Below are 25906 nucleotides of genomic sequence, written 5' to 3' on the forward strand. Positions count from 1 at the left end.
AGTGCAATACACTTCTGTTGTAAAGAAGAACTGCAAAACAAAATTTGAAACATTCAACAAAAAGGAGCAACGGCTGAATGAGTTCTGGATGAAATGTCTCAAAAACCAGAATGCAACGTGCCACGAGCAGCAGAAGGCAATGGAAATTGTGCTCACTTTGTCGCACGGTCAAGCAAATGCGGAGCGAGGATTCTTGGTGAACAAAGAGAGCCTCTTCGAGAATATGGGGGATCAATCTGTAGTGAGCAGAAGACTGGTGTACAATGCAGTCAAGACACACGGCGGAGTCCAAGGAGTGCCTATAACAAAGTCCCTTACACACTCTTGTAAGACACTCACGAGATCGATATGCTGAAGACCTCAAAAATCAAAATGACGAGTCATCCAGGAAAAAGCATCATCTGACTAAAAGGAAGATTGTTGATGCAGAAATAAGACAGCTTAAAGAGAAGAAGGCAAAACTTGAGGGAACCGTTCAAAACACTCAGATAGAGCGAGAATTTATTACAGAACGAATCAATGCTCTCGCACACAGCTCCAAGTGAGTTATTCTCCAAAGTAAATTCCTAAATTACAGTATTTGTTGTTAAACATGGTGCTTCCTTCTAAATTATTTGTTGTATTGTCTAATAATAATTAAAATGTTTCTTTAATAAAATGTTTTCAAAACAAATGAATATGATAGTGTTATTTATTTTAAACTGCTAACTCCCATAGATGTTTACCGAGTGAGGTGGTGTAGTGGTTAGCACACTGGACTCGCATTCGGGAGGACGACGGTTCAATCCCACATCCGGCCATCCTGATTTAGGTTTTCTGTGATTTCCATAAATCGCTCCAAGCAAATGCCGAGATGGTTCATTTGAAAGGGCATGGCCGACTTCCTTCCCCGTCCTTCCCTAATGCGATGAGACCGATGACCTCGCTGTTTGGTCTCTTCGCCCAAGCAACCCCAACCCCATAGATGTTTAAATATACATTGCAAACAATAACTTTCGTGATTCAAAAATGTTTGAAAAATAAACCTAATTTAAGAAATTAAGTATTAAAATAAAGACCAGACGTAAAATTTAGCAACACGAAAATCCGAAAAGAAAAGACTGTAAAAATGCACAAAATACTTTACGGAAAAAAATCTCTTATTATTCTAAAACAAAAGAAAGTAATTAAAGGTCTTTAACAACAATTAAACTGTAACCTTTTGTATTCAAATAACAACAATAATAAAATGAGAAAAATTGAGGAATGGAAGAGGTAAAAGACATACTTGTCCTTACTGAAAGCAAATTTTAGAGTGGGGAGTGTAGTAGCTGATATTGACACAGGTTTTCACTCTAAAACTGGACTAATTTCATACGAGAGCAAGGTACACATGTCCCGCTACCTATCAATTGACTGGTGCTGCCTTCTGTTGTCCATTTATAGGATTAGTTAGAAAGAAGCAGTAGTGAACGTTACAGCTGTTCGGAGACGAAGAGACAATTCACTGGCAAAAAAAGTAGAAAAGAAGTGAACTGGTATTTCTCTGCATGCCAGAACACTGCATCTTTTCTACGCTAGAGAAAAGTCGAAGTGTTCTGGCATGAATAGACTTGTGACATTGCTCAGTGACACATCATGCACTTTTTTTGAAGGTCAATTACACTTTTTGCCATTGATTGCATATTTTTTTATCTATGAGAAAACATTAAATACGAATACTAACTTGAAGCTCAGTTTTTTTTTTAGCATGTTTTACACGTTAAGTCATATCAAACACAAATGTGCCGGTAAAATTTTAAATAGTGGCACAAATGTCATATCTTCACCACTATTCGTAACATTTTCCAGTGATCTGTTAACAATAAAAAATCCCGGAATTCTGAAAAATTCCCGGGTTTTTCCCAGATGAAAAAATTCCCGAGTTTTCCCGGATCTCCCTGATGTCCTGGGCTGTATACACCCTGACTGAAGGGTGTGCTCCAAAGTACTTGTGCCTACACCTAGTATTGTACTCAGTATCATACCTGCCACATATTGCTGCCTACTGGTGCTTTACACACACCTCCACATTCTGTGATGAAGTATACATGTCCTAATAGCTTGTTAACTGCTCGCCTTTTCACTGTCATTCAACCAGTTTCCACAGTTGCTCATGACAGTACCACACCAACAGCCAACCAACTCCACCATTTCCGGTGCTCATTCCCATGCACTAGGATATAACAATCAGCTGCTTGTCGAAGTCACTTATGTCTGAGGATTTCCCCATTTTCTGCCCGTGTCATCAATATAACGATTCCTTAGTCACCTTTGCTTCACGTATATACTTTCCTTACTGTGTCACATGCCAGTGACATCACCCGGTGGCATTCAATCTCACAGTATGCAGCGCTCATAAAATTTTGGGGACTCATTAATGTATGACTCCATCAATACACGAGTAATGCCTCTAAATCTATAACATTTTCGTTTACCTAGAAGAATTTTATGATCTACAGAGTTGAAGACCTATCCAAGAACACATAAAAATACAACAGGTTAACTTTTTATATTGTTTTACAGGGGTCTTATATTGCTTTCTCTGTAGATAAGACCAACACCGTTGTTGAAAGGTTATTGCCAGAAATGTTCAGCTTCCCTAACACAGGAAGGAGAGAGATTGGTATGTAATTAGAAGTCACTTGCTTAGCTTCATTTTTGCGAATGGATGTTCCTAGTGCATATTTCAATCTTTCGAGATGTAAACTTTGACTTAACCCATTACAAAGGTAACTTGATTGGAGGTGGAGGTGAGGGAGGGGAGGGGGTGGGCTGGGGTGAGGGACAGGGAAAGATCTATAAAACAATACGAGACACAATGAATATGTGTGTACTGATAATGTCCTAGTGACTTTTTGCAATGGGACACAGTGATATGGATACAATATACAGGGTGGTCCATTGATAGTGACCAGGCCAAATATCTCATGAAATAAGCATCAAACAAAAAACTACAAAGAATGAAACTCATCTAGCTTGAAGGGAGAAACCAGATGGCGCTATGGTTGGCCCGCTAGATGGCGCTGCCATAGGTCACATGGATATCAATTGCGTTTTTTAAAATACGAACACCAATTTTTATTACATATTCGTGTAGTACGTAAAGAAATATGAATGTTTTAGTTGGAAAACCTTTTTTGCTTTGTGATAGATGGCACTGTAATAGTCACAAACGTATAAATACGTGGTATCACATAACATTCCACCAGTGCGGACGGCATTTACTTCATGATACATTACCCGTGTTAAAATGGACCGTTTAGCAATTGCGGAAAAGGTCGATATCGTGTTGTTGTATGGCTATTGTGATCAAAACGCCCAATGGGAGTATGCTATGTATGCTGCTCGGTATCCTGGATGATATCATCCAAGTGTCCCGACCGTTTGTCGGATAGTTACATTATTTAAAAACACAGGAAGTGTTCAGCCACATGTGAAACATCACCATGACCTGCAACAAATGATAATGCCCAAGTAGGTGTTTTAGCTGCTGTCGTGGCTAATGCGCACATCAGTAGCAGACAAATTGCTCGAGAAACGGGAATCTCAATAACGTCAGTGTTGAGAATGTTACATCAACATCAATTGCACCCATACCATATTTCTAAGCACCAGGAATTGCATGGCGACAACTTTGAACATCATGTACAGTTCTGTCACTGGGCACAAGAGAAATTACGGGACGCTGACAGATTTTTTTGCATGCGTTCTATTTAGCGACGAAGAGTCATTCACCAACAGCAGTAACGTAAACCGGCATAATATGCACTATTGGGCAACAGAAAATCCACGATGGCTGCGACAAGTGGAACATCAGCGACCTTGGCGGGTTAATGTATGGTGTAGCATTATGGGAGGAAGGATAATTGGCTCCCATTTTATCTATGGCAATCTAAATGGTGCAATGTATGCTGATTTCCTACGTAATGTTCTACCGATGTTACTACAAGATGCTTCACTGCGTGACCGAATGGCGATGTACTTCCAACATGATGGATGTCCAGCACATAGCTTGCATGCGGTTGAAGCAGTACTGAATAGCATATTTCATGACAGGTGGATTGGTCATCGAAGCACCATACCATGGCCCGCACGTTCACCGGACCTGACATCCCTGGATTTCTTTCTGTGGGGAAAGTTGAAGGATATTTGCTATTGTGATCCACCGACAACACCTGACAACATGCATCAGCGCACCACATTGTCAATGCTTGTGCGAACATTATGGAAGGTGAACTACTCATTGTTGAGAGGAATGTCGTTACACGTATTGCCAAATGCATTGAGGTTGGCGGACATCATTTTGAGCATTTATTGCATTAATGTGGTATTTACAGGTAATCACGCTGTAACAGCATGCGTTCTCAGAAATGATAAGTTCACAAAGGTACATGTATCACACTGGAAGAACCAAAATAAAATGTTCAAATGTACCTACATTCTGTACTTTAATTTAAAAAACCTACCTGTTACCAACTGTTCATCTAAAATTGTGAGCCATATGTTTGTGACTATTACAGCGCCATCTATCACAAAGCGAAAAAAGTGGTCCAATTAAAACATTCATATTTCTTTACCTACTACATGAATATGTAATAAAAAATGGGGGTTCCTATTTTAAAAAATGCAACTGATATCTGTTTGACCTAGGCAGTGCCATCTAGCGGACCAACCATAGTGCCATTTGGTTTCCCCCTTCTAGCTACACAAGTTTTGTTCTTTGTAGTTTTTTCGTTTGACGCTTATTTCGTGAGATATTTGGCCCGGTCATGATCAATGGACCACCCTGTATACCTTACAACTAGCTAGGAGTTGTGTATGTCTCTTGCAGTATGTAGTGTCCCTCTAGTGATGCTACACTTAAAATCAAGATAATGTGTCATGGACCCTCAGAGAGAGACAGAAAACACATCTGTTCATATTGTGTGTCGTCCAATATAGCTTGCGGTAACATTTCTCTTTGCTGAACATGCACTCACTCGAAGTTGTAGTGACACTGATTCCAAACCTTTAACCTACAGTGCCCACCCATGTTCAACTCGGCTTTAGTTCACGCAGCATTCCAGCCATTCTACACATATAATGTCATCACATCGCAGGTACTAGTCCCTGAGTGGTTGGCCACAGTCATCTATCAGAGGAAACCTAGGACTATATGCACCATAAAAAGGAACACAAATTTTTGAAGGTAAAAAAAAGTGGCATACATGTTCATTATACGACATCACTCCAGACAGGAACACTAGTGCCACCACTTTAATTTATTCCCACAGTACTGCCATGTTGCAACATGTCTCTTGCAGGCACCAGAGGAAGAGATGGCAAGAATTACTCTCCACGAAAACTGCAATCAATTCACGAACAGAACAGAACAGAACACAACACAACACAACACAACCATTTCTGAATCTACTCCCTGAAGGCAGCACACCATGTTTGTCTAGCAGCTTGATGCCCTTGCAAAAGGGGAATTCATATGGTAGATCACTCAAACACATAGATCAGCCTCTCAAAGCAAACAACACAGCCTGACAGGCTAACACAAGGTCTCTAACCAGGGCAAGTATGATGTAATACGACATTTCAAGCACTTAACAGCAAGAAAGCATGTTGTCAACCTTGTCCTTACAGTTGCTGAATGTTTTCTCCCTCCTACAACTGGATACAGCTACAGATACTGTTGATGATGCCAGTGGAATCAGCCCGATGAGACTCCAGCTTGTATAGCACTGGCCGTTCCATTTGGCTTTGAATGAGCTACAGTGACCCAACTATCTAGTAGTCACTGTTTGCAGAATTGTATACATATAGTAAACTGTGCTTGGCACATGAGCAAAATTTAACAGAAACAACAGCCTTTGATCCCAAGGTTGAAGACCTCTCTCCTGACAAACACCTATTCCTAAAGGAACACTCAAGGTCCACTACATATTCACATCAGTGTTACTAGGGGTGCTTGACGGATTTGTTATAATTCAAATTCATGCAACAGAGTACACAAACAATAAACTGGATTTGTTAATAAGTTAGAGATACAAGAACCAGGACTGCCACACCCAGTCAATATGACTAGTTAAATGGGCAAATTTATTCGACGCCTCATAAAAATCATTAGTACTCTTCTAACAAGTTATTATTTTTACCATCCCTTCTTTAATTTAGAAACTTCAGGTTCTCATATCCTTATTGCTCACAAGATCCTAAATACAGGTTAATAATTCATCATAATTAAAACGATGTATCAAATTCCAATTCAACATATTAATGGGCAATTATTTTAGTAAGGCAAGTTACTTTCTAAGCTTGTAGGTTTTATCACGATATTAATTTTTTGCCTAATGTTCTCAAATATACAAGAACAGCATTCTCTTGGGAGACCATCCTCTCTCTACTTGCTCTGACTGACACCTGATAGCAAGACTACCCCTTCGATGAAGATGTTACCAGGTGCCCTAGTTCTATTACTATTCAAGAATAATAAAATATACTCTACATATACAAAAGTAGGTACATAATATGTAACACGAAGCTTCATTTCAGAGACCTCTGACAATGACCTGTGTATGTGGAAAAGTCAAGCTGCAGAGTGGCTCACATTAAACTTAAGATCTTGCTATAACTGGCTGGATAAGTGAATTTGAAGATCAGAGGACGGCAAAGAAACAGCACCTCTGACATATTCATGCATCTAGTACAGCACTGCAGTGATCAAACTGATCTTTGGGTTGAGGACAGCTTTACCTCCTTACCCATGTTCCCTGCACTCAATTTTTTCCACATCTCAAACAGGTTTTATTACATCTGTGATTTTTCTGTACCAGAAAAATACAAATGTAGGGTGTCCACAATGAGACTCCAACATTTTAATATCCTATATCTTTCTCATTTCAGATGGTGGATGTGTGAATCCTGAAGGGGCAGACAGAGCAACTCAACAAGTTTGTGGTGTGCAAATTTGATATGCCAAGTCGCCGTAGTGAAGCTGCAATCAACTGTTTTAGCAAAATGGAGGATATGAAGGAGCGTGCACAAGTGGTCTGGTGGTATGCAGAGACAAAATCAGTGACCCAAGTGCAAAGAAACTTTCGTCAAGTCTACTACAAAGTGCCCCCATCGTTCAAGACTATAAAGAAGTAGTGTGATCTGTTTTTGGCTACTGGGAGTGTTGCAAAAGGGCATATTGGTGGTAAGCCTGGGATCAGCGAACATCATGTGGAACAAGTACGACAGTCATTCGAACAAAGTCCACAGAAGTCAGTGCGACAGGCACCATGAGAACTTTGTATGAAACGTTCAACAGTGCACAAAGTGCTTCATGAGTCATTACGTTTGTACGCATATGAAGTGCAGGTTGTGCAAGAAATCGAGCCTGATGATCAACCAAAGCGAGAAGAATTGGCATGTGCCATGTTAGATCGCATTGCCGTGGATGAGACATTTTTATCACTCGTGATGTTTACTAACGAGGCAACCTTTCACGTGCCAGGGGCTGTCAATCGTCACAATGTGCGCATCTGGGGATCCGAAAATCCACATGCACCTAGGGAACACATGTGCGACAGTCCAAAAGTAAATGTGTGTTGTGGTTTGATGATAAATCGCATTGTTGAGCCATTTTTCTTTCAGGAGCCGGCTGTGGATAGAGCCATTAACCTGGACATTTTGGAACAATTTGCCGTGCCACAGATAACAAACCTGCAGCCAAATGTGATGTTTCAACTCGATGGTGTACCACCACATTGGAGCCTTGATGTCCAAAAATTTTTAAATGATCCATTCCCGCAACAATGGATTGGCCATGGAGGTACAATTCCTTGGCCGTCACATTCGCACGACATAAACACCCTCGATTTTTTCTTGTGGGGTTATGTGAAAGACCGGGTCTACGATACACCAGCAAAGGACCTGCAAGACTTGAAACAGCACATAATAATTGTCATCAACTCTGTCACAGAACAGATGCTCCGCAACACATGGCACAAAATCGATTATAGACTTGAAATTCTTCGCGCTACCTGTGGTGCCCATTTTCAAGTGTACTGAACCATACACCAGTGTATGGAAACTTGATGAGCTGTTGTATGATTTCCCTGTATTTGTTCGTCAATAAATTGTTTTTCCTCTCAGGTTTCATGAGTTCAAATGTTGGAGTCTCATTGTGGACACCCTGCATTAAGCCACCACACATCCAAACACTTACAAAAAATGAAGCACTTCCTTGTTGTGCGGTTTAATTTCATAAGAAAGAAACGGTTATACAACACCATACTGCAACCCGGTGTCCACCACTGGTGTCTGAAGTTGGAAATTGCATTGAGGTTCGATGTTGCATTTTTATAAGAGACACTTAAAAGGGAGAAGATTCTTTATCTTAGTGCCTAGTTTTGTGACATTCATTATGATGTAAACTCCCCTAGAGTTCATGGTGTATGAAGTTCACAAAATTAACTTTTTTACACCCTATTTAAGATCTTGCAAAAAGTTAGATTAAGGGTGTACATAATAAAAGTTCCAGTTTCAAAATGCTGTATAAAGGGAACCGCTGCTCAGAATGACGTCACATTTGAACAGCATATTATTGGGGCAAGGGCCAATATCGTGGGAGAAAAACAAGTGAAATCCGACCAATAGATGGCGCTGTAAGCATCAGAATATGCACACCAACAAACATGTGGGACATGGCTGTTCCTCAGTTTCCACCTAAGACATGCAGGATACAGCTCTTCCTCAGTTTATGTCCAAGACATGGAATATGAATCTCTTCATGAAGGATCATGTGCTGATGATAGTAAAGCTCTGTTACAAGAACTGTGAATGTATGCCAGCAGCCCTGCAGAAGTTCAGAAACTCAAGGGTATGAAAAATTGCATTGGTCCTATGTCCGCTATGGGTCTGAAGAAAAGATTACAAAATTAAAAAGATAGGTTCCTTTGAAATGCAATGTGGTGTAGCGAGGAAAGCAGTTGAAGATGTGGCCACAGCACTGAGGAGGGGTCAAGAGGCGGTGTGCAAACATGCAGTGCACGGGGAATTGCCTGAATGTTGGACATGCCTACGAGCACAGTGCATAAAATCCTATGAAACATCCTGCATTGGTATCCATACAAAATCACCTATGTTCAGAAGTTGCTTTCTACTGTCCTTCATCAAGACAAATGTTCTCTCTGGAATTTGTTTTTTGCATGTAAGTGGACAGAGAATGGCCGGGGAACATTCTGTTGACTGATGAAGCCCATTTCCATCTCCAAGGACATACCAATGTGCAGAATTGCAGAATATGGGCAATGGAAAATGTGCACACACACAAACTAGTACCACTTCATTCTGCAAAGGTGACTGCGTGGTGCTGGTTGGCGGCACCATTTACCGCCACTGGCAAATGTCCTGAAAGCCATTTCTGCACCAATCATTTAAACCCTTCAACAGTGTGGATGTGTTGGTAGGATCATTTTTATGCAAGATGGTGTTTCTCTGCAGACTGCACAGCCAGAGAAGCGGCTCCTGCAGAAGCATTTAGCAAATTCTAGAATTAACAGCTGTCATTCCCCAACAGCCTGGCTGTCCAAATCATCTGGTGGGGCTATGAACTGAAACCACACAGCGCACCACGAATTCTGAATGTGACCGCTGACAAACTCTGATCAGCTGTGGAGCTCAACATCTCACTCATTATGAAGGGATGCTGACTCAGTTTTTCAGGATAGCAAATGGGAACTTGCAGTACAGAAAATGGCCCAAGGATCACCTGTGTGTGTGTGTGTGTGTGTGTGTGTGTGTGTGTGTGTGTGTGTGTAGTGAGTGAAGTGAGTGAAGTGTTATGAAACAATGTGTGTATAGTGTGTGCAGTGACTGATAGTGAAATGTGAGTGAATAGTGTGGCATTACATTATTTAATGAGTTATTTGTAAATAAATTATTGTATACCAGGAGTAAAATCTAATGATTGTCTAACTAGAAGTCTGTAAATATATGTGTATACAAATTAGCTTATTGTAAATTGATCTAAGCTTGTAAATACTTTGACATGTCCTATATCCTTGTAAAAAGAGATCTACGGATGAATAAAACTACTACTACTACTACTACTACTACTACTAATATGCCGTTACTCGATTTCAAATTGTGGTACAAAACGGTGTCATTTTGCTTATATGCAGGTTTTTGGCCCCAGGACAAGTAAAAATCAATGCATTTTGCTTTTTATGCAGTTTTTTGTGTCAGGACACTTAAAATCTGATTTTTCTCATCCAATGTGCTATGACCTTGCTGTGGAGGATGGTTTACCCAACTGACAGTGCCACAACTGCCGACTGCCAACTCGTGCTGTCATGCATATTGAAGAGTATAGATTATGTAATGTGCAACTCAAACTGCAGCTGTCCTTTGGCGATTCATATGTCATTTAGCCAACCCCATTTATGTTAAGACACTTGCAGCACCATCTATTGGTCAAATTTTCATTTTTTTTTTCGTGATGTTCCCCCCTGCATCAATAATATGCTATTCAAATTTGATGTCATTCTGAGCAGTGGCTGTCTTTCTACAGTGCTTTGAAACTGGAACATTAATTATGACACCCCCTATACCTATGACAGAAAAATGTCTGTGCCAAAGATCATGCTACAATTTATCAATTAATTAGGAAAACAATTATTGTTATGTAATGACCAACGTTCTTAACACGAATGAAATACATTCATCGTTTAAAAGACTGCAACTAAGAGAGAAATTATACATTATAAATACACTTATTCTTACCTCACTTGTACTGAAAATTTGCCCTCCAATTTTTTATTGGTGCAAACTTGTTAGTCATCCACTGATCGGGTTTTATGATCTCCATCATGAGATCTCTTTCATTGGGAAGCATCACCAAAGCCAGAATGAGTTTATTCTTTTCAAAACTGAAAAGAAACTTTTGTGCTGTGACCGACATTATGGGAATGCCCCTGTCTATTTCAGTATTATTTTGCACAATATTTAAAACTGGTAACAGTCACCCTAGTCTCTTTACAGCAAGCAGCTCTGCATCAAAAATGGGGAAAAGTATGTACTTTGTAGATTATTTTCAATCACACTTCACAACCTACTAACTATGTGATGAACTAGTTCTCACTGTCCAGAACTTACCAGGTACAGCGATGCATAGAAAATGGCGGTATCAAGTACTGAGACACTCAATCACTTAGAAACACAACAACACCTTTACAAAAGACTCCTGCTTGGTTGCTTCATTTGGGGGAATGCACCAAACAGCAAGATCATCGGTCAATCGGAATACGGAAGGAACCATCCTGGCACTTGCCTGGAGCGATTTTGGGAAGTCACAGAAAACCTATATCAGGAGGGCTGCACGCAGGTTTGAACTGTTGTGCTGCTGAATGCAAGTCCAGTGTGCTAGCCACTGTGCCACCTTGCACAGTCGAAATGCTCTTAGAAATAATATTCGTATATATGATAAACATACACATTACGGCTGCAGTAACACCAACAATCACAATATTCTAGCCACAAAATGTCACAAAGTTAACATTAAATTTAAGCTCTACTTACAATTGACAAAAATATAAAATACAGTTTTGAAAAACCATCTCTTCTCCAAATCTCTACCCTCAGGACCAATTTTTGAATAACCTAAATTACTATAATTTCTGCTGAAATATCAATACTGCCAATATTGTGCATGGCAGAATCGCTTATCCTAGCAGTTTGGATAGCAAATTAATGTTCTGGACACAGAGAAAGCTGGGAGAAAAGTCCTCCATACTAAGGTGCTACCTAATGGGACATTTGGAACAGTTTCTAGTCAGGGAGTTGGATGCTGACTGCAACACCTTGCAACGTCACTGGCGAGCATGTTACCTGGTGCTACAGACAGAGCTTGACTCATCCCTGCTCGAAAAACAAGGGGCCGTGCTATCTGTCATGGAGTTGCTGTAGGAGTAAAACCCTCCCTCCCTCGCCACAGCAAGTTTGCTTCAAGCCTGGCAGCATTTCTGGATCAGTTATGAGGTAATAGTCTGTTGTGTGACCACAGATAGTTCATTGCAACATGAAAATGGGACATACAAAGTCTAAAATTATTGGGAGTTGTGCAACACTGTGACAATACCATGCACTGCCACTGCTGCAACCACTAAATTTCATTCTGTTTGTTTACATAGCACAATTACACACTTAGTAAGGTTTGGTCTTACAAATAAATTGATTTAGGCTGTGTAGATATTTTGTATAACTTAAGCAAGGTAAACATGAGTAATTACTGCCTGAGGTATTACTTACGTTCGATCAATGAAAAAGGTCTGTGTCATAAGAAGTGCTCTACGCATGTTTCTGTCTGACTTCTCAGCAATACGGTCTATGAGTTCTGCAGGTAATTCAAACTTCTCCCTTTCACAAACACTCTGCAAAATAAGGCAATGATTTAGCAAAGTTCCATTAAACAGTTGCAGAATAACAGACTGGCAGATCAGATAATATAGAAGCTAATGAATAAATAATATGATAATTGAACAATGGAAACTACTGGTACAAATATCAACAATGTAGCAAAACACAGATTGCTACTTACCATAATTGTGTGTATGAATTGTGTGTGTGTGTGTCTGTTTTGCTGATGAAGGCTGTGGCCAAAAGCTTTATGAAGTGTCTTTTAATTGTGCCTGTCTGCAACTTAACATGTCTTCTTTATACGGTAAGTGTCAATCTGCCTTTTCCTACATTGTTAATATGATAATTGTTACCCTACCGACATTATCCTGTACGTGCCTTTCAATTTATTTTGTTCAGAAAACACTTGCAGAAAAGACACGAGAAGTTTCTTCTTCATTAGCAGAGTGGTTGCCAGGAATGTGAAAATATCTGGTAGCAAAGAACACTGCAAAATCAAATTTTAAAACACCTCTGTAGGGAAGGCCAGGTGTAGAAACAAGTACTAAAAGTACACTGAAAGCAACGCCAAGTCAAAGACTGTGTTTACTGTTTGAGAGTACAAACAGAATAAGAGTTTAATATCCTGCTGACAATGAGGTCATTAGAATCATCAGAACTGGAGCACAAGCCTGGGTTGCATTGGAAATCAACCTCACCCTCTTCGAAGAAACTACCGTTGTTTTTGGCTTCATTAATTTAAGGAAACCATGGCAAATTTAAATTACGATGGGTGGATGATTATGTTAACATTATTTCTTCCAATCGTGAATCCATCAACGGAACCACTGTATCAGTTTACAGTATCTCCAAGTAAATACATTTCTTTAGGCTTGTCCAAACATCCATTATGGCCAAGAGCTTCTGTTAATCCGCCCATTTTTATCATGGCTATTGCTCATAATAAAGAAATGTTTCAATGGATGAAGGACTGCTAAGCAGTTTCACAGTCTAGTTTTTCTGAAGCACCAAGTCCAACAGAGCTTCGAGCAAATGTCTCAGTTGTTTGAAGTAAGTGTCCTCAAAACACTGTCATATGCAGGTTATTTTGAGACATCCTGAGGGGTATCTTGGATCTCGAGAATGCTATCCTTTCAGGTTAGTCTTCTCTGGACTCTGAGAAAAATGTAGTGCAGTACTGAAACTGAATAAAATAAATGAAATCTTGCAGATTACAGCGTCAATTTAATGTTACTTTGGCAGCTTTCATCTCTCATATTACTTAATATTAATTCAAGCAAATTCTTCTTTAGCACATGCAAACTAATTAAACATATGTGGTGTACATCATATCACCTGACCATCCTTGGGCCTGTCAGCCTGCAAAACACAATGTTTACAAGGCCAGATTTAAGGGAGAAAGCTTTATTCCAAATAAATGCTGCACTATTTGATAGAGAAGCTAATGACATATTGTATCTCATGGTGTGAACAAATGTTCAAAATGCTTTCAAAATAATTAGCCACCGTTTGTAACTATTTGTTTTTAGCCACACCAATATGTTCTGCGTGGAATCTTTAAATTGTTTTCTACAGCCGCCATTAACAAACATTCAAATTACGAGAAAATATTTACAGTATTATGAAACATTCCTGGGCAACAAGCCTTTTTAATTATAGAGTGATGCAAAGACATGAGTGGAGCAGCCTTCAGCTGTTATACTAACAGTTTTCACCAATGTTTAAGAATTTCTCACTTGTCTCTTTTTTCCCCTTTTTGCTTTCCAAATGAAGATTCTTTCACACTAATGTATCACTATTCGGAATTCTGGTTGTTGTAATAGGATGCACCTGTGTATTTTAGCACTAGGCAATAAGAAACTTTCAACAACATTTTTAGAAAAAGCAGGATGATATTATAAAAACTGTCTCTTATGACCTTGTTGATAGAGCATTAAAAGCTAATCTCCTCCTCCTCCTCCTCCTCCTCCTTCTTCTTCTTCTTCTTCACAAAAAATTATTTATTAATTACAAGAATGAGGGATCATGTCTTATATGAAACACTGTAGCCCTAATGTTTTATCAGCAGCAAAGAGATGAGCTTGACTGGATGTTTGCTGCTAAGAACAACATGACTACAATGAGGCAACAGATAAATCTTCAAGCAATTTCCTTCGATGTTGGATTTAATTGCCTTTGTGCAGAGAGGAATCCAGAGTTTCCAACAACAAGAAACACAAGAACTACATTATTGTAACAGCAACAGGAAATAAGATAGGTGCAATAACTTGACTGCAAAGTTGTGTAGTTTGCACTGTGTCTATTGCCATTATTGATTATTGTTATTATTATTATTCAACTAGCCATACAGGCTTATGGGAACATAGTGGCTGCCTCCAAATGAAGTTCATTTTTGTATTTTTCAGGCTGGGATACACAAATGACATCTGCACATTGTTTAAATTAATTTTTGAGAAGTCATTTCCAAATTTATACATTTCTACTGCAGCAGCTAAGGAAACAGACATATAACCACAGGCACTACATTAATCCACAGGTCTTAGAGTACTCTCACAGGTGCAAAAAAAATTACAAGAGGGTACCGCAGGCTGAAAAAAAATTAATGATAAAATTATATATAGCGCAGAAAATAAAAGCAAAGTGGTGCTGGATGTTATAAAACAAGAAACTAAAAAGGCATACACAAGTATAACAACATACTAGTCAAAGATGGGGACAGAATAATAGAAAGTTCTCAGAAATTAGCAAATTTTGTAAATGATTATTTGCCTGGTATAGTGGAAAAGTTGCAGCAAAATTTTCCTAAAAGACATATAGCAACACCCCATGTCTTACACAGCAAACACAACAATGATGTTTCCCACAACAGTGTTTGAACTTAGGAACACAAACACCAATTAAAACATAAGAAGTCAGTAGGCATAATGAGGTTCCTGCCTCTGTACAGAAGATGTGGATAGACAGCATAAAGCCCCATTAACAAATGTAATTCATGAGTCCTTTAGTACAGGTATTTCCCCCACACGTGTGGTGCCCTTACTAAAGAAAAAATGTGGAAAGTAAAGAAAACCGCAGCCCAGTTTCACTACTGTCTCCATTCTCAAAAATAAATGAATCAATAATGAAAGTGACTGATAAATTAAATGCATAAATGAACCTTTTTGCTGAATTAATTTGGTTTCCAAAGTGGAAAAGTACAAATTGGTCATTACAGAGTTCGCAAAAGTGGTACTTGAAGCTCCTGATAAGAAGCAGGTATTTTCCTAAACTTCTCCACAGCTTTTGACACTGCTGACCGTAAAATATTACTAAGCAAGCAAGAAGCAATAGATATAATAGTAACAGTGAATGAGTGGTTCCAGTCTTACTTGGAAAACAGGATGTAAAACATGAAAATAGTTCACACATTTGTTGTTGAAAAATTTTTAGTAAAACAATTGTCAGATATGAAACACACAAACACAGGTTTCCCTCAGGGTAGTGCATCGTGTCCAATTATGTTCATAGTATATCAGTGACACTCTAGAGAGTGTAAGAGATGGAGAAAAAATTCTCTTTACTGATGAGAGCAACATCATAGTCACTGATGAAACACCAGAGCTCCTTTAAGAGAAAACAGATGAAACCCTGATGGATGTTTATTACTGGGCAGCATGTAACAAATTAATGGTGAATGTAAAGAAAATAAAGGGTGTACACTTCAGCATAAAGAGGGGAAAACTGTCACATTAAGCATAGATAATAAAACCATAGATGGTGTAACAAACACAAAGTTTTTAGTGATGAACACTGTCAGCTGTTGCAAAATGAACACACAAAAATACTGATAAACAGAATGCCATCAGGATGTTATCCTCTTAGGGTGTTAGCATCAGTCTGTTACAGTCAATGTCTTGTGGGGACCATCTGGCATTTGTACACTCAGTTCTTAGTTATGGGGGCTTTTCTGGGGATTAAAGGCACAAAACATTGACACAGTCTTTAAACTTCAGAAACGGGCCATAAGAATAATAACTGGATGCAGTAGTCAAGCTCACTGTAAAGAGCTCTTTCAAAAACTGGGCAACCTTACTGCAACAGGTGAGTACATCTACCAATTTGTGGTGTGCATAAGGAGAAACATTACAAAATATTTCACCAATACACTGCCAGAAAAAAGAATTATTAGACCTGGAAAGACAGCACTGATTTTGATCTTACGATGGCGTATGTCATCTGGGGAGAGTAGGTGTACTGATAATGGTTTTGACGTCGTCCACCAACAGATAGGATACTGGCATAGCTGCTAGAGTGCCATCTGTGTCTATCCTTTAACAGGGAATGCTCACAGCCACAAAGCTCAGTAAAGTGCAAACACATGAAGCAAGCAGGCAACCATGCCACAGAGATACACTCATGCTTCCTACAGCGAACTGAGCGAGTTTGAAAGGGGTCGAATTATGGCCTTCTGATTGGTGAGATGGTCGTTTTGGAGAATTGCCACACAAGCTGGACATATTGCATCAGTTGTTCAGCTTTGCTGGTATCAAATGGTCACAAGAGCATTCTCAAACTTGTAGATGAGGTTCTGGAAATCAACGGCGCATACATGCCAGCCAGGATTGTCAGAGGACTTATGATCCCAGTCATGTCAACACAAACTGTTACAAACCAGTTATTAGTAGCAGGCCAATGGGCATGTAGCCCATCTTCCACTCATGCCACAGCATCGAGGTGCACAGCTCGATTGGTGCTGTCAGAGGATCACTTAGAAGATGGAATCGCTCACCATGGTTTTCAGCAATGAAAGCAGATTCTGCCTGCATGCAAGTGGTGGTCATTTGTGTCTCACAGAGTGCATTCACTCAACATGCACCGGCCCAACCCCAGGCCTTTTGGTCTGGGGTGCAACAAACTACAACTCTTGCTCACCTTTGGTGCTTCTGGAGGGGATGCTAACCAGTGCTTGATACATGCAGAATGTTGTTAGACCTGCTCTTTTGCCAATCTTGCAACAGGAAGGTGATGTGTTGTTCCACCAGGATAAGGTGTGCCCACACACTGCCCATAAAACTCGATGTCCTCTGCATGTTGTGCAGCAACCCTGGCCAACACAATCTCTGGACTTGTTTCCAGTTGAGCACTTGTGGGATGAGATGGGACAAGAAGTGGCTCCTGCGACTAGTCAACCAATACCTCTTACAGAAGTATATGAACAGATCAATGAGGTATGGGTAAAAATATACTTTCCCTTGGAGCTATAAAACATGTTAATCTTTTGAATAGCGAAGGTTTTATAGACCGATAAAGAACTTCCAGCACTTTAGTAAACAAAAACCAGCAAAAATAAGAAAGCATTCTGGAGAGATCTTTGATGCATGGCAATATTTACACTAAATATTTTTGTATTATGCAGTTATAAACACAAATTCCACCAAATACAGAATGGTATGCCATGCAGTTCATCGTGGTTTGCAGAGTGTAGATGTCGATTTAGATGTAGCTTCTAAAGCACTGAAATCACGATTGTGAAGCGCTTTTTTCAGGCAATCACAGTTCCTGTCATGTAATATTGCCAGCCAATGACAGCAGATATTCAGAACCCAGGAAATGTGATGTAGTCAACCAATAGCACCATCATTGTTAAGGAGCATGAACACACAAATACAAAAAGTTAATGGCTTAAATTAATATACAAACAGCATAGCTACAAGAAAAGCTAAGCTTTCACATTTAATATCAGTTATCAAAAATGTTTTGCTGTTTTTTGCCTGAAGTGTGGTTCACCAGGATCCTAAGAGCACAAACTTAAATTGAAACAGTGGAATATTACTGACAAGCACTGTTATAGCTTTCACTGCTGTGCAATGAACATTTTGTGGGTTACCTGGCTGCATACTTGTTCCATCAAGCACTTCAACTTTTCCATAGAAAAGCCAACTGCCTGTGAAATCGCTCAAGAATTCACCTTGCACCTTTCTTAAGGAAAATTGTATTTCTTGCCATTGTTATAGCATAATTTGTAATCTACGAACAAATTAAAATAAATATGAAAAATAAACATCAAAACTTGGTATTTTTTAGCGTTTGTTGCCCGTTAAAATATATCAAACACAAATGTAAACTTTTAAATAATGGCATAAATGGCTGCTCTTCTGAGCCTGAAACTTTCTTAAGTGGCTGGTTCTCAATTTTGAATGAGAGTCTAATGCTCCATGATTTAAGAAACTTGTCACTCACTGTCACATGTAATGTACGTCATCTAGAATAAGAGGAAATTTACTTGTAATGATTTTCACGCCACCATTCCATATTTTCCCACAACCTGTTAGAAACATAAATAACTGTGATGCCTCCCATATCAAAATGAGGCCCACAAGAAAAACATGACAAAAACATTTCATTGTTACTAAGTATTGCATAGCTGTTGATACGTTGATACCTAAGACGAAACAAAGCCCCAGGAGTAGACGATATTCTGTAAGAAATACAGCCAGCCTTGGGAGAGCCAGCCATGACAAAACTCTTCCATCTGGTGTGCAAGATGTATGAGACAGGCGACATACCCTCAGACTTCAAGAAGAATATAATAATTCCAATCCCAAAGAAAGTAGGTGTTGGCAGATGTGAAAATTACTGAACTATCAGTTTAATAAGGCATGGTTGCAAAATACTAACAAGAGTTCTTTACAGAAGAATGTAAAAGCTGGCAGAAGCTGACCTCGGAGACAATCAGTTTGGTTACCAGAGAAATATAGGAATAAGCGAATCAATACTGACCCCACAATTTATCTTGGGAGATAGGTTAAGGAAAGGCAAACCTGCTTTTATAGCATTTGCAGACTTAGAAAAAGCTTTTGACAATTTTGACTGGAATACTCTTCTCAAAATTCTGAAGGTAGCAGGGGTCAAACACGGGGAGCAAAAGGCTATATACAACTTGTGCAGAATCCAGACGGCAGTTGTAAGAGTCAAAAGAGATGAAACAGAAGCAGTGGTTGAGAAGACAGTGAAACAAGTTGTAGCCTATCCCCAATGTTATTCAATCTGTACAGTGAACAAACAGTAAAGCAAACAAAAGAAAAATTTGGAGTGAAAATTAAGGTTCAGGAAAAACAAATAAAAACCATGTGTTTTGCTGATAACATCATAATTCTGTCAGAGACAGCAAAGGACTTGGAAGAGCAGTTGAGCAGAATGACACTGTCTTGAGAGGAGGGTATAAGATGAACACCAACAACAGCAAAACATGGATAATGTTTGGATTGCAGTCGAATCATATCAGGTGATGCTAAGGAAATTAGATTAGGAAACAAGACACTTAAAGTAGTGGGTGAGTTTTGTTATTTGGGCACCAAAATAACTGATGATGGCTGAAGTAGAGAGGATATAAAATGAAGACTGGCAATAGCAAAAAACCATTTGTGAAGAAGAGAAATTTGTTAAAATCAAATATGGATTTAAGTGCTAAGAAGTCTTCTCTGAAAGTAACTGTCTGTACTGTAAGCATGTATGGAGGTGAAATATGGACAATAAAGAGTCTAGACAAAAAGAAAATGAAAAATAGAAGGTTTTGAAATGTGGTGCTACAGAAGAATGCTGAAGATTAGATGGGTAGATCACAGAACTAATGAGGAGTTACTGAATACAACTGGGGAGACGAGAAATGCGTGGGGCAACTTGACCAAGAGAAGAAATCAGTTGATAGGACACATTCTAAGACATCAAGGGATCACCAATTTAATACTGGAGGGAAGTGTGGGGGGTGAAAATCGTAGAGGGAGGCCAAGAGATTAATACATTAAGCAGATTCAGAAGGATCAGGTTGCAGTAGTTATTTGGAAATGAAGAGGCTTCCAAAGGATAGAATATCACGGAGAGTTGGACCAGACCAGTCTTAGAACTGAAGACTACAACAACAACTGATATGCCAGATGTTCTCAATTTGAATTGTTTTCTTCATACTTCCACAGTTCCTGTTTTCTTTACATTGTGTTACCGATGAGCTGCAGTATTAATAATTTTGTCAGTCTTACCGATTTGGTTGTTGATAAATATTGTCTGCGGTGCAACAGTAAAGGTTTTATGCATCAACACTGGTTTATTACAATGCAAAAAATGAAGCTTTAATTCCATAACAGGAGCAGGAGTACACTTAAATATGGTGGCACATCTTTCTTCCAACAATTGGTATGTAACACTCAGTAACTGCAGTATTAATTTTGTTAACTATTTATGTCATACCGGATACACAGTTTCCGAAAGAGATATTATATGTTCAATTGATGCACCTGCTGGCACATTCCTTGCATCTGTTATTATTAATATTACTGATGTGCATTTGCTGTAATTAACCTTCAACATCATTCATCTTTATATATTTCTGTGGGAGAAGCCAACTTCATTCTGTTTCCCATACACCATTAATTTATGGTAGATTATCCATTTTTATATTTATAGTAATGTTGGCGTGGACCCAGTAATGCCTTAGTTGCTTTTAACAGTCAAGTGTGGATGGGGAGAATGAGTAAAATAGTTTGTAAACTTTTGTAGTGGAGCAGCCAAGTATACACAAAAAAAGACAGTTACATGCATGACAGAACATACAGCTACAAAGCAATTATATTACGAAGTAAAATGAAGCACTACAGTAAAGAACCATTCTCACCTTGATAACAGAAATAATTGTTTCTTTTGAAGGAGCAGGCACACGCACTGCCAGGCAACGACTAAGGATAGCAGGAATAACACGGGACATGGATGAAGCGCACAGAATGATACGGCATGTGGCAATATATTTTTCCATTGTCCTACGAAGGGCATGTTGTGCATCCTTCGTTAACCTATCTGCATCCATAACAACAATCACTGGAACACACAAACATTACACATTTTCTTCCAACTGCTACAAAATTTTAAAGCATTAATAACAAAAATAATTGATGACACTCACCACTGTGTGTGTAAGAGAGAGAGAGAGAGAGAGAGAGAGAGAGAGAGAGAGAGAGAGAGAGAGAGAGAGAGAGAGGGGGGGGGGGGGAGATGAGTCAAACAAGTGCCTGTATCGTAAACACACTTCGGACCTATGTGTACACCTATTGAATTTCAATCATTTTATCTGTAGGAACAATTAAATGTTTATAGCAAACAAACAAAAAAAGGGGGTAAGAAGCAGCCAGTTTCCACGTGAAATAAATAATGTTCTATCTGAAAGACTGCTTGGATCCAATGCCTTTAGCATATTCTGTGAGCTTTTTATTTCCTACAATAAGAGCTGATAAATGTATAACACATACATGGTTAATCACAATCCTAGGGTCATTAAACTTGGTTGTAATATCTGCTACATTCTGCTTCTACATGCTATTTTATAATGTTCTTATAACATCATCCATTAAAGGCAATGCCTTGCTGATGCAGCTATTTGTATTAGTTTCTTGCCAACAGTATTATGCCATTCTAGTTTTCGCATTTTATTCTTCATCATTAGTTTCGAAGCTCTTGCAGTAGCTGTGTTTGCAGACAAAAATCACTAGATTTCAAGTCCACATATTATCCAAACAACTGTTTTTTACATAAACCCATTACATGTTACAGCATCTTTGTGCTATCATCATAGGGTACTTTTATTCAGTTCTTTAAAATGTAAAGACATTTTAAGTAATAATTATTCTAACAAAATCAGTACTAAAAACAGTTTTTGTCTGTTGTTGCTGTTATCATATTTATTCCCAACATTGCTGTGTTATGTAGGGCCCTCTGTCCCTACTGTGTACTGTGTAGCTTATCGTATGCAATTATATGATTTTATGTGAGTCTTGTTAGCAAGTTAACAAGCCACTTTGTCTATAATTATAATTTTTCTGTGTGAAAATATTTTGCAACTATATTTTGCGATTACTTACAGTTAGTTTCGAAACATCCATCCTCAAATGCCCTTAAAATCTACACACAAACACAATGCATGTTTTTTTCAGAGCTTCACTCACATGTTACACTTCTTCATTTTACAGAACACACTGCTTATGTTGCTGCTAGGAGTGCACATTCATTTTTTCATAGCAGTTTGGTGCTACTTGTCTATAATTTGCTTTCCTTGTGCTAATTTCTTTTGTATGTGAAAGTTTTCTTCTATTGCAAATTACAGTATAGGTTGTGGCGGGATTTTCGTATTTTTAAATCGGTTTCTAGTTAAATTAGGTGACGGTCATGGGCTACTAATCACTAACCAAATGTACCATGGTAGCTGTTACTTTTTAGAGCTCTGAAGGTTTCTGAATATCTTGTTTTGAAGTTCCTGCAAGTCTGCCCTATATATACTGAGCGACAAGAGTTCCATGTAAGTTTATATATGTGTGATTTGTTGAATTTATCTGTGGGAGCATACCATGTCCTGAGTTCCTTCTGTGTTATGTTGTATTGTATTTGAAGTCCATGTTTCTTAAAAATATTAATTGTTCTGAGAACTATTTTATTGTTGAGGGTGATACACTTTTGTGTGTGTGCTCTTTCTTTGTTGTGTCTTGTATGTGGCCTTTGTCTGTTAGTCTGTGTGTTGAGTTCTTGGCGTTGTTGACAAAGATCTTGTTTGCATGTAGCATGTTCATTCTCTGCCTGTTTACATAAAAAAGATAATCCAAGAAAAGCAAAAGGCACAAAGCAAAAAACTCAATAGGATAAACAGCACAAGAATATCAACTACAATCAATCATAAGAATCAAACATATTTTCCATGACAGAATCATCACAGTAACAGACAGAAATCTTAAGAAACAAGAAAGATATTTACTTGATAAATGACCAAAACACAACTTTAAGATTCACACACACATTATAGAAAATAACAAAAGACCTTATAACAGACTCTAAAGGAATGAGAGAGACTCAACACACCAAATGTAAACTTGAGAATTGGTACCTGTGCAAATAATCGAAAAACACAAATCCATCATAACCTCCAATTGCAAAACACCTAAAGCAATCACATCCAATAGTCTACAATAAAAACTAAAACAACATAATACCATACTAACAATATCAGACAAAGGCGACGTAAGAGTGGTCATGAATGGAAAGAGGCACATAGACAAAATATTAGTTTCTCTGAAGGGCAACAGTACCACCAAAACAATAAGTGATCCATCTCAGAGATACCAAAGAAATACCCAACTAACACTGAAAAACATTAAAAATATATTCACAAAAGGCCATATAAAAAGAATGACACAGAATATCCCTAAACAGCTATTCTAAATTCTTTACCAAAAGTGTACAAACGAAATACTCCCATAAGACCAACTATTAAATTCAGAAATGCTCCCCCCCCCCCCCCCTCTCTCTCTCTCTCTCTCTCTCTCTCTCTCTCTCTCTCTCTCTCTCTCGACCTCTCCCTCCCTCTCCCTCCCTCTCTCTCTCTCCCCCCTCCTTCCCCCTTCCTCACACACACTACTAAAGAGGAATTAATATATGGAATCAAGGACATGGCTATTCCAGACACAGCAAGGCTTATATCATTTGATGTCACATCAATGCACATTTGTATTCCAACAGAATCAACATCATCCCATAAGGCAACATGGCTTCACACACAAAACACACACTGATCAAACACCAACCATTCTCAGGTCTATAACGGCACAAAATTACTGTGTGTTCAACAAACAATTTCTTTTCCAACACAGACTGCCACTGGGATCACAGATTAGTGACCTCTTATCCAACAGATTCATGAACAATCTAGAGAACAAGATCCACAATTATAAATGAATAGATTGTTACTTATCGTAAAGATAATGCATTGAGTTGCAGACAGGCACAACAAAACGACTGGTACCCACTAAGGTTTCAACCAAAGCTTTCTTCAGAAAGCACGCACATGCGCGCCCACACACACACACACACACACACACAAAAGCAAGGAAGCACACCTCTCAACATGACTGTTATCTTTGGCCACTCCAATCAGCATGCAACCAAAACACATCGAACAATAGCAATAACCCAGAGAGGTGAGGAGAAGGGGGAGAGATAGCAGGCTGCAGGAAGGGGACGAGGAATCAGTGCTACAGGAACTAGAGGTGGCAGGACAAGGCTGCCTGGCAGGAGGCTGTAGGGAGGTAAGGGGCAAGTGAAAAAGGAAGTGAGAGGGAGAGGAGCAGAGAAGGGGAAGAGACCGGTCATAATTGTTGATATTCCAAGCTGGACATTCTATTGTTAGATAACAAGATCTTAATAAACACAATGTTATATAGTGGTGCCGTTATGTTAATGACATAATAAGACTGACTGACAAACCACATACACACATAAAACAGGTATAAAATAAAAATAAATTCACATCCAAAAATTAATTTCATGTTAGAAACATAAACAGACAAAACATTGAATTTTCTGGATCTGACCATACACAGAATAAACAACACACACAATTTCACAAGATACAGGAAACTCACAACGAAAACCACCACCACTCACATTTAATCGAACAAACAACCCAATGACACACAAACAAGCAAGCTTCAGATTCATGCTCCACAGATTAAACATAACACACATAAACAAACAAATCTTCACACAGGAGTTAAATATAATAAAACAAATCGCAATGGAGAATTTTTATGATACCCATATGACAGAGAAACTGAACAAAAAAATGTGTAATGAGACAGGAAATAGACCATATGCATACAAGTCACTGCACAACAGCGTAGAAGATTTTAACACACAGACAACGACCACACACAAGACAACAGATCACGAACACAAACAAAAAAGGTACATACTCACCAAATAGTAGAGAGAGAGAGAGAGAGAGAGAGAGAGAGAGAGAGAGAGAAGCAGTCCTTCTCTCAATATACTGAGGGTCTCACTGAAGGCTTCACTGACTGTAATTATCCTCCCATCCTTGTACAAAATCAAATCTCCCGTGCCTTATCTTTCCAGTCTATAACCACCTCCCAAAGTCCCACAGTCCGGCCACAGAGGAGCATTCCCCTTGTAACTCAGTACCGAGCGGAACAAGAACAACTGAATTACATTCTCCGTCAGGGTTTCGATGACGTCTCGTCGTGCCCTGAAACGAGAAATGTCCTACCCATTATCCTTCCCACCCCTCCTACCGTGGTATTCCGCCGTCCGCCGAACCTTCACAATATACTTGTCCATCCTTACACAACCCCTGCTCCCAATACCTTACCTCATGGCTCACACCCCTGTAATAGACCTAGATGCAAGACCTGTCCCATTCATCCTCCTACCACCACCTACTCCAGTCCGGTCACTAACATCACTTATCCCATCAAAGGCAGGGCTACCTGTGAAACTAGTCATGTGATTTACAAGCTAGTCTGCAACCACTGTGCTGCATTTTATGTAGGCATCGCAACCAACAAGCTGTCTGTCCGCATGGACAGCCATAGACAAACTGTGGCCAAGAAACAAGTGGACCACCCTGTTGCTGAACATGCTGCCAAACATGATACCCCTCATCTCAATGACTGCTTCACTGGCTTCACTG

At 39.1% G+C, this 25906-nt stretch overlaps 1 protein-coding gene across 1 annotated transcript in view; it reads right to left on the reverse strand.

Annotated features, from left to right (window-relative positions):
• Positions 1-25906, reverse strand: part of LOC126267458 (replication factor C subunit 3) — a 93504-nt gene that overhangs the window by 31132 nt on the left and 36466 nt on the right. The window contains exons 4-5 of the mRNA XM_049972728.1: positions 21059-21258; positions 12304-12425 (exon numbers count right to left, since the gene is read on the reverse strand). Of these exons, the coding sequence (XP_049828685.1) occupies positions 12304-12425; positions 21059-21258 (322 nt within the window). The remainder of the gene's footprint in view (positions 1-12303; positions 12426-21058; positions 21259-25906) is intronic.

The sequence above is a fragment of the Schistocerca gregaria genome, chromosome 4 (assembly GCF_023897955.1).
Source record: "Schistocerca gregaria isolate iqSchGreg1 chromosome 4, iqSchGreg1.2, whole genome shotgun sequence".
NCBI classification, from domain to species: Eukaryota; Metazoa; Arthropoda; class Insecta; order Orthoptera; family Acrididae; genus Schistocerca; species Schistocerca gregaria.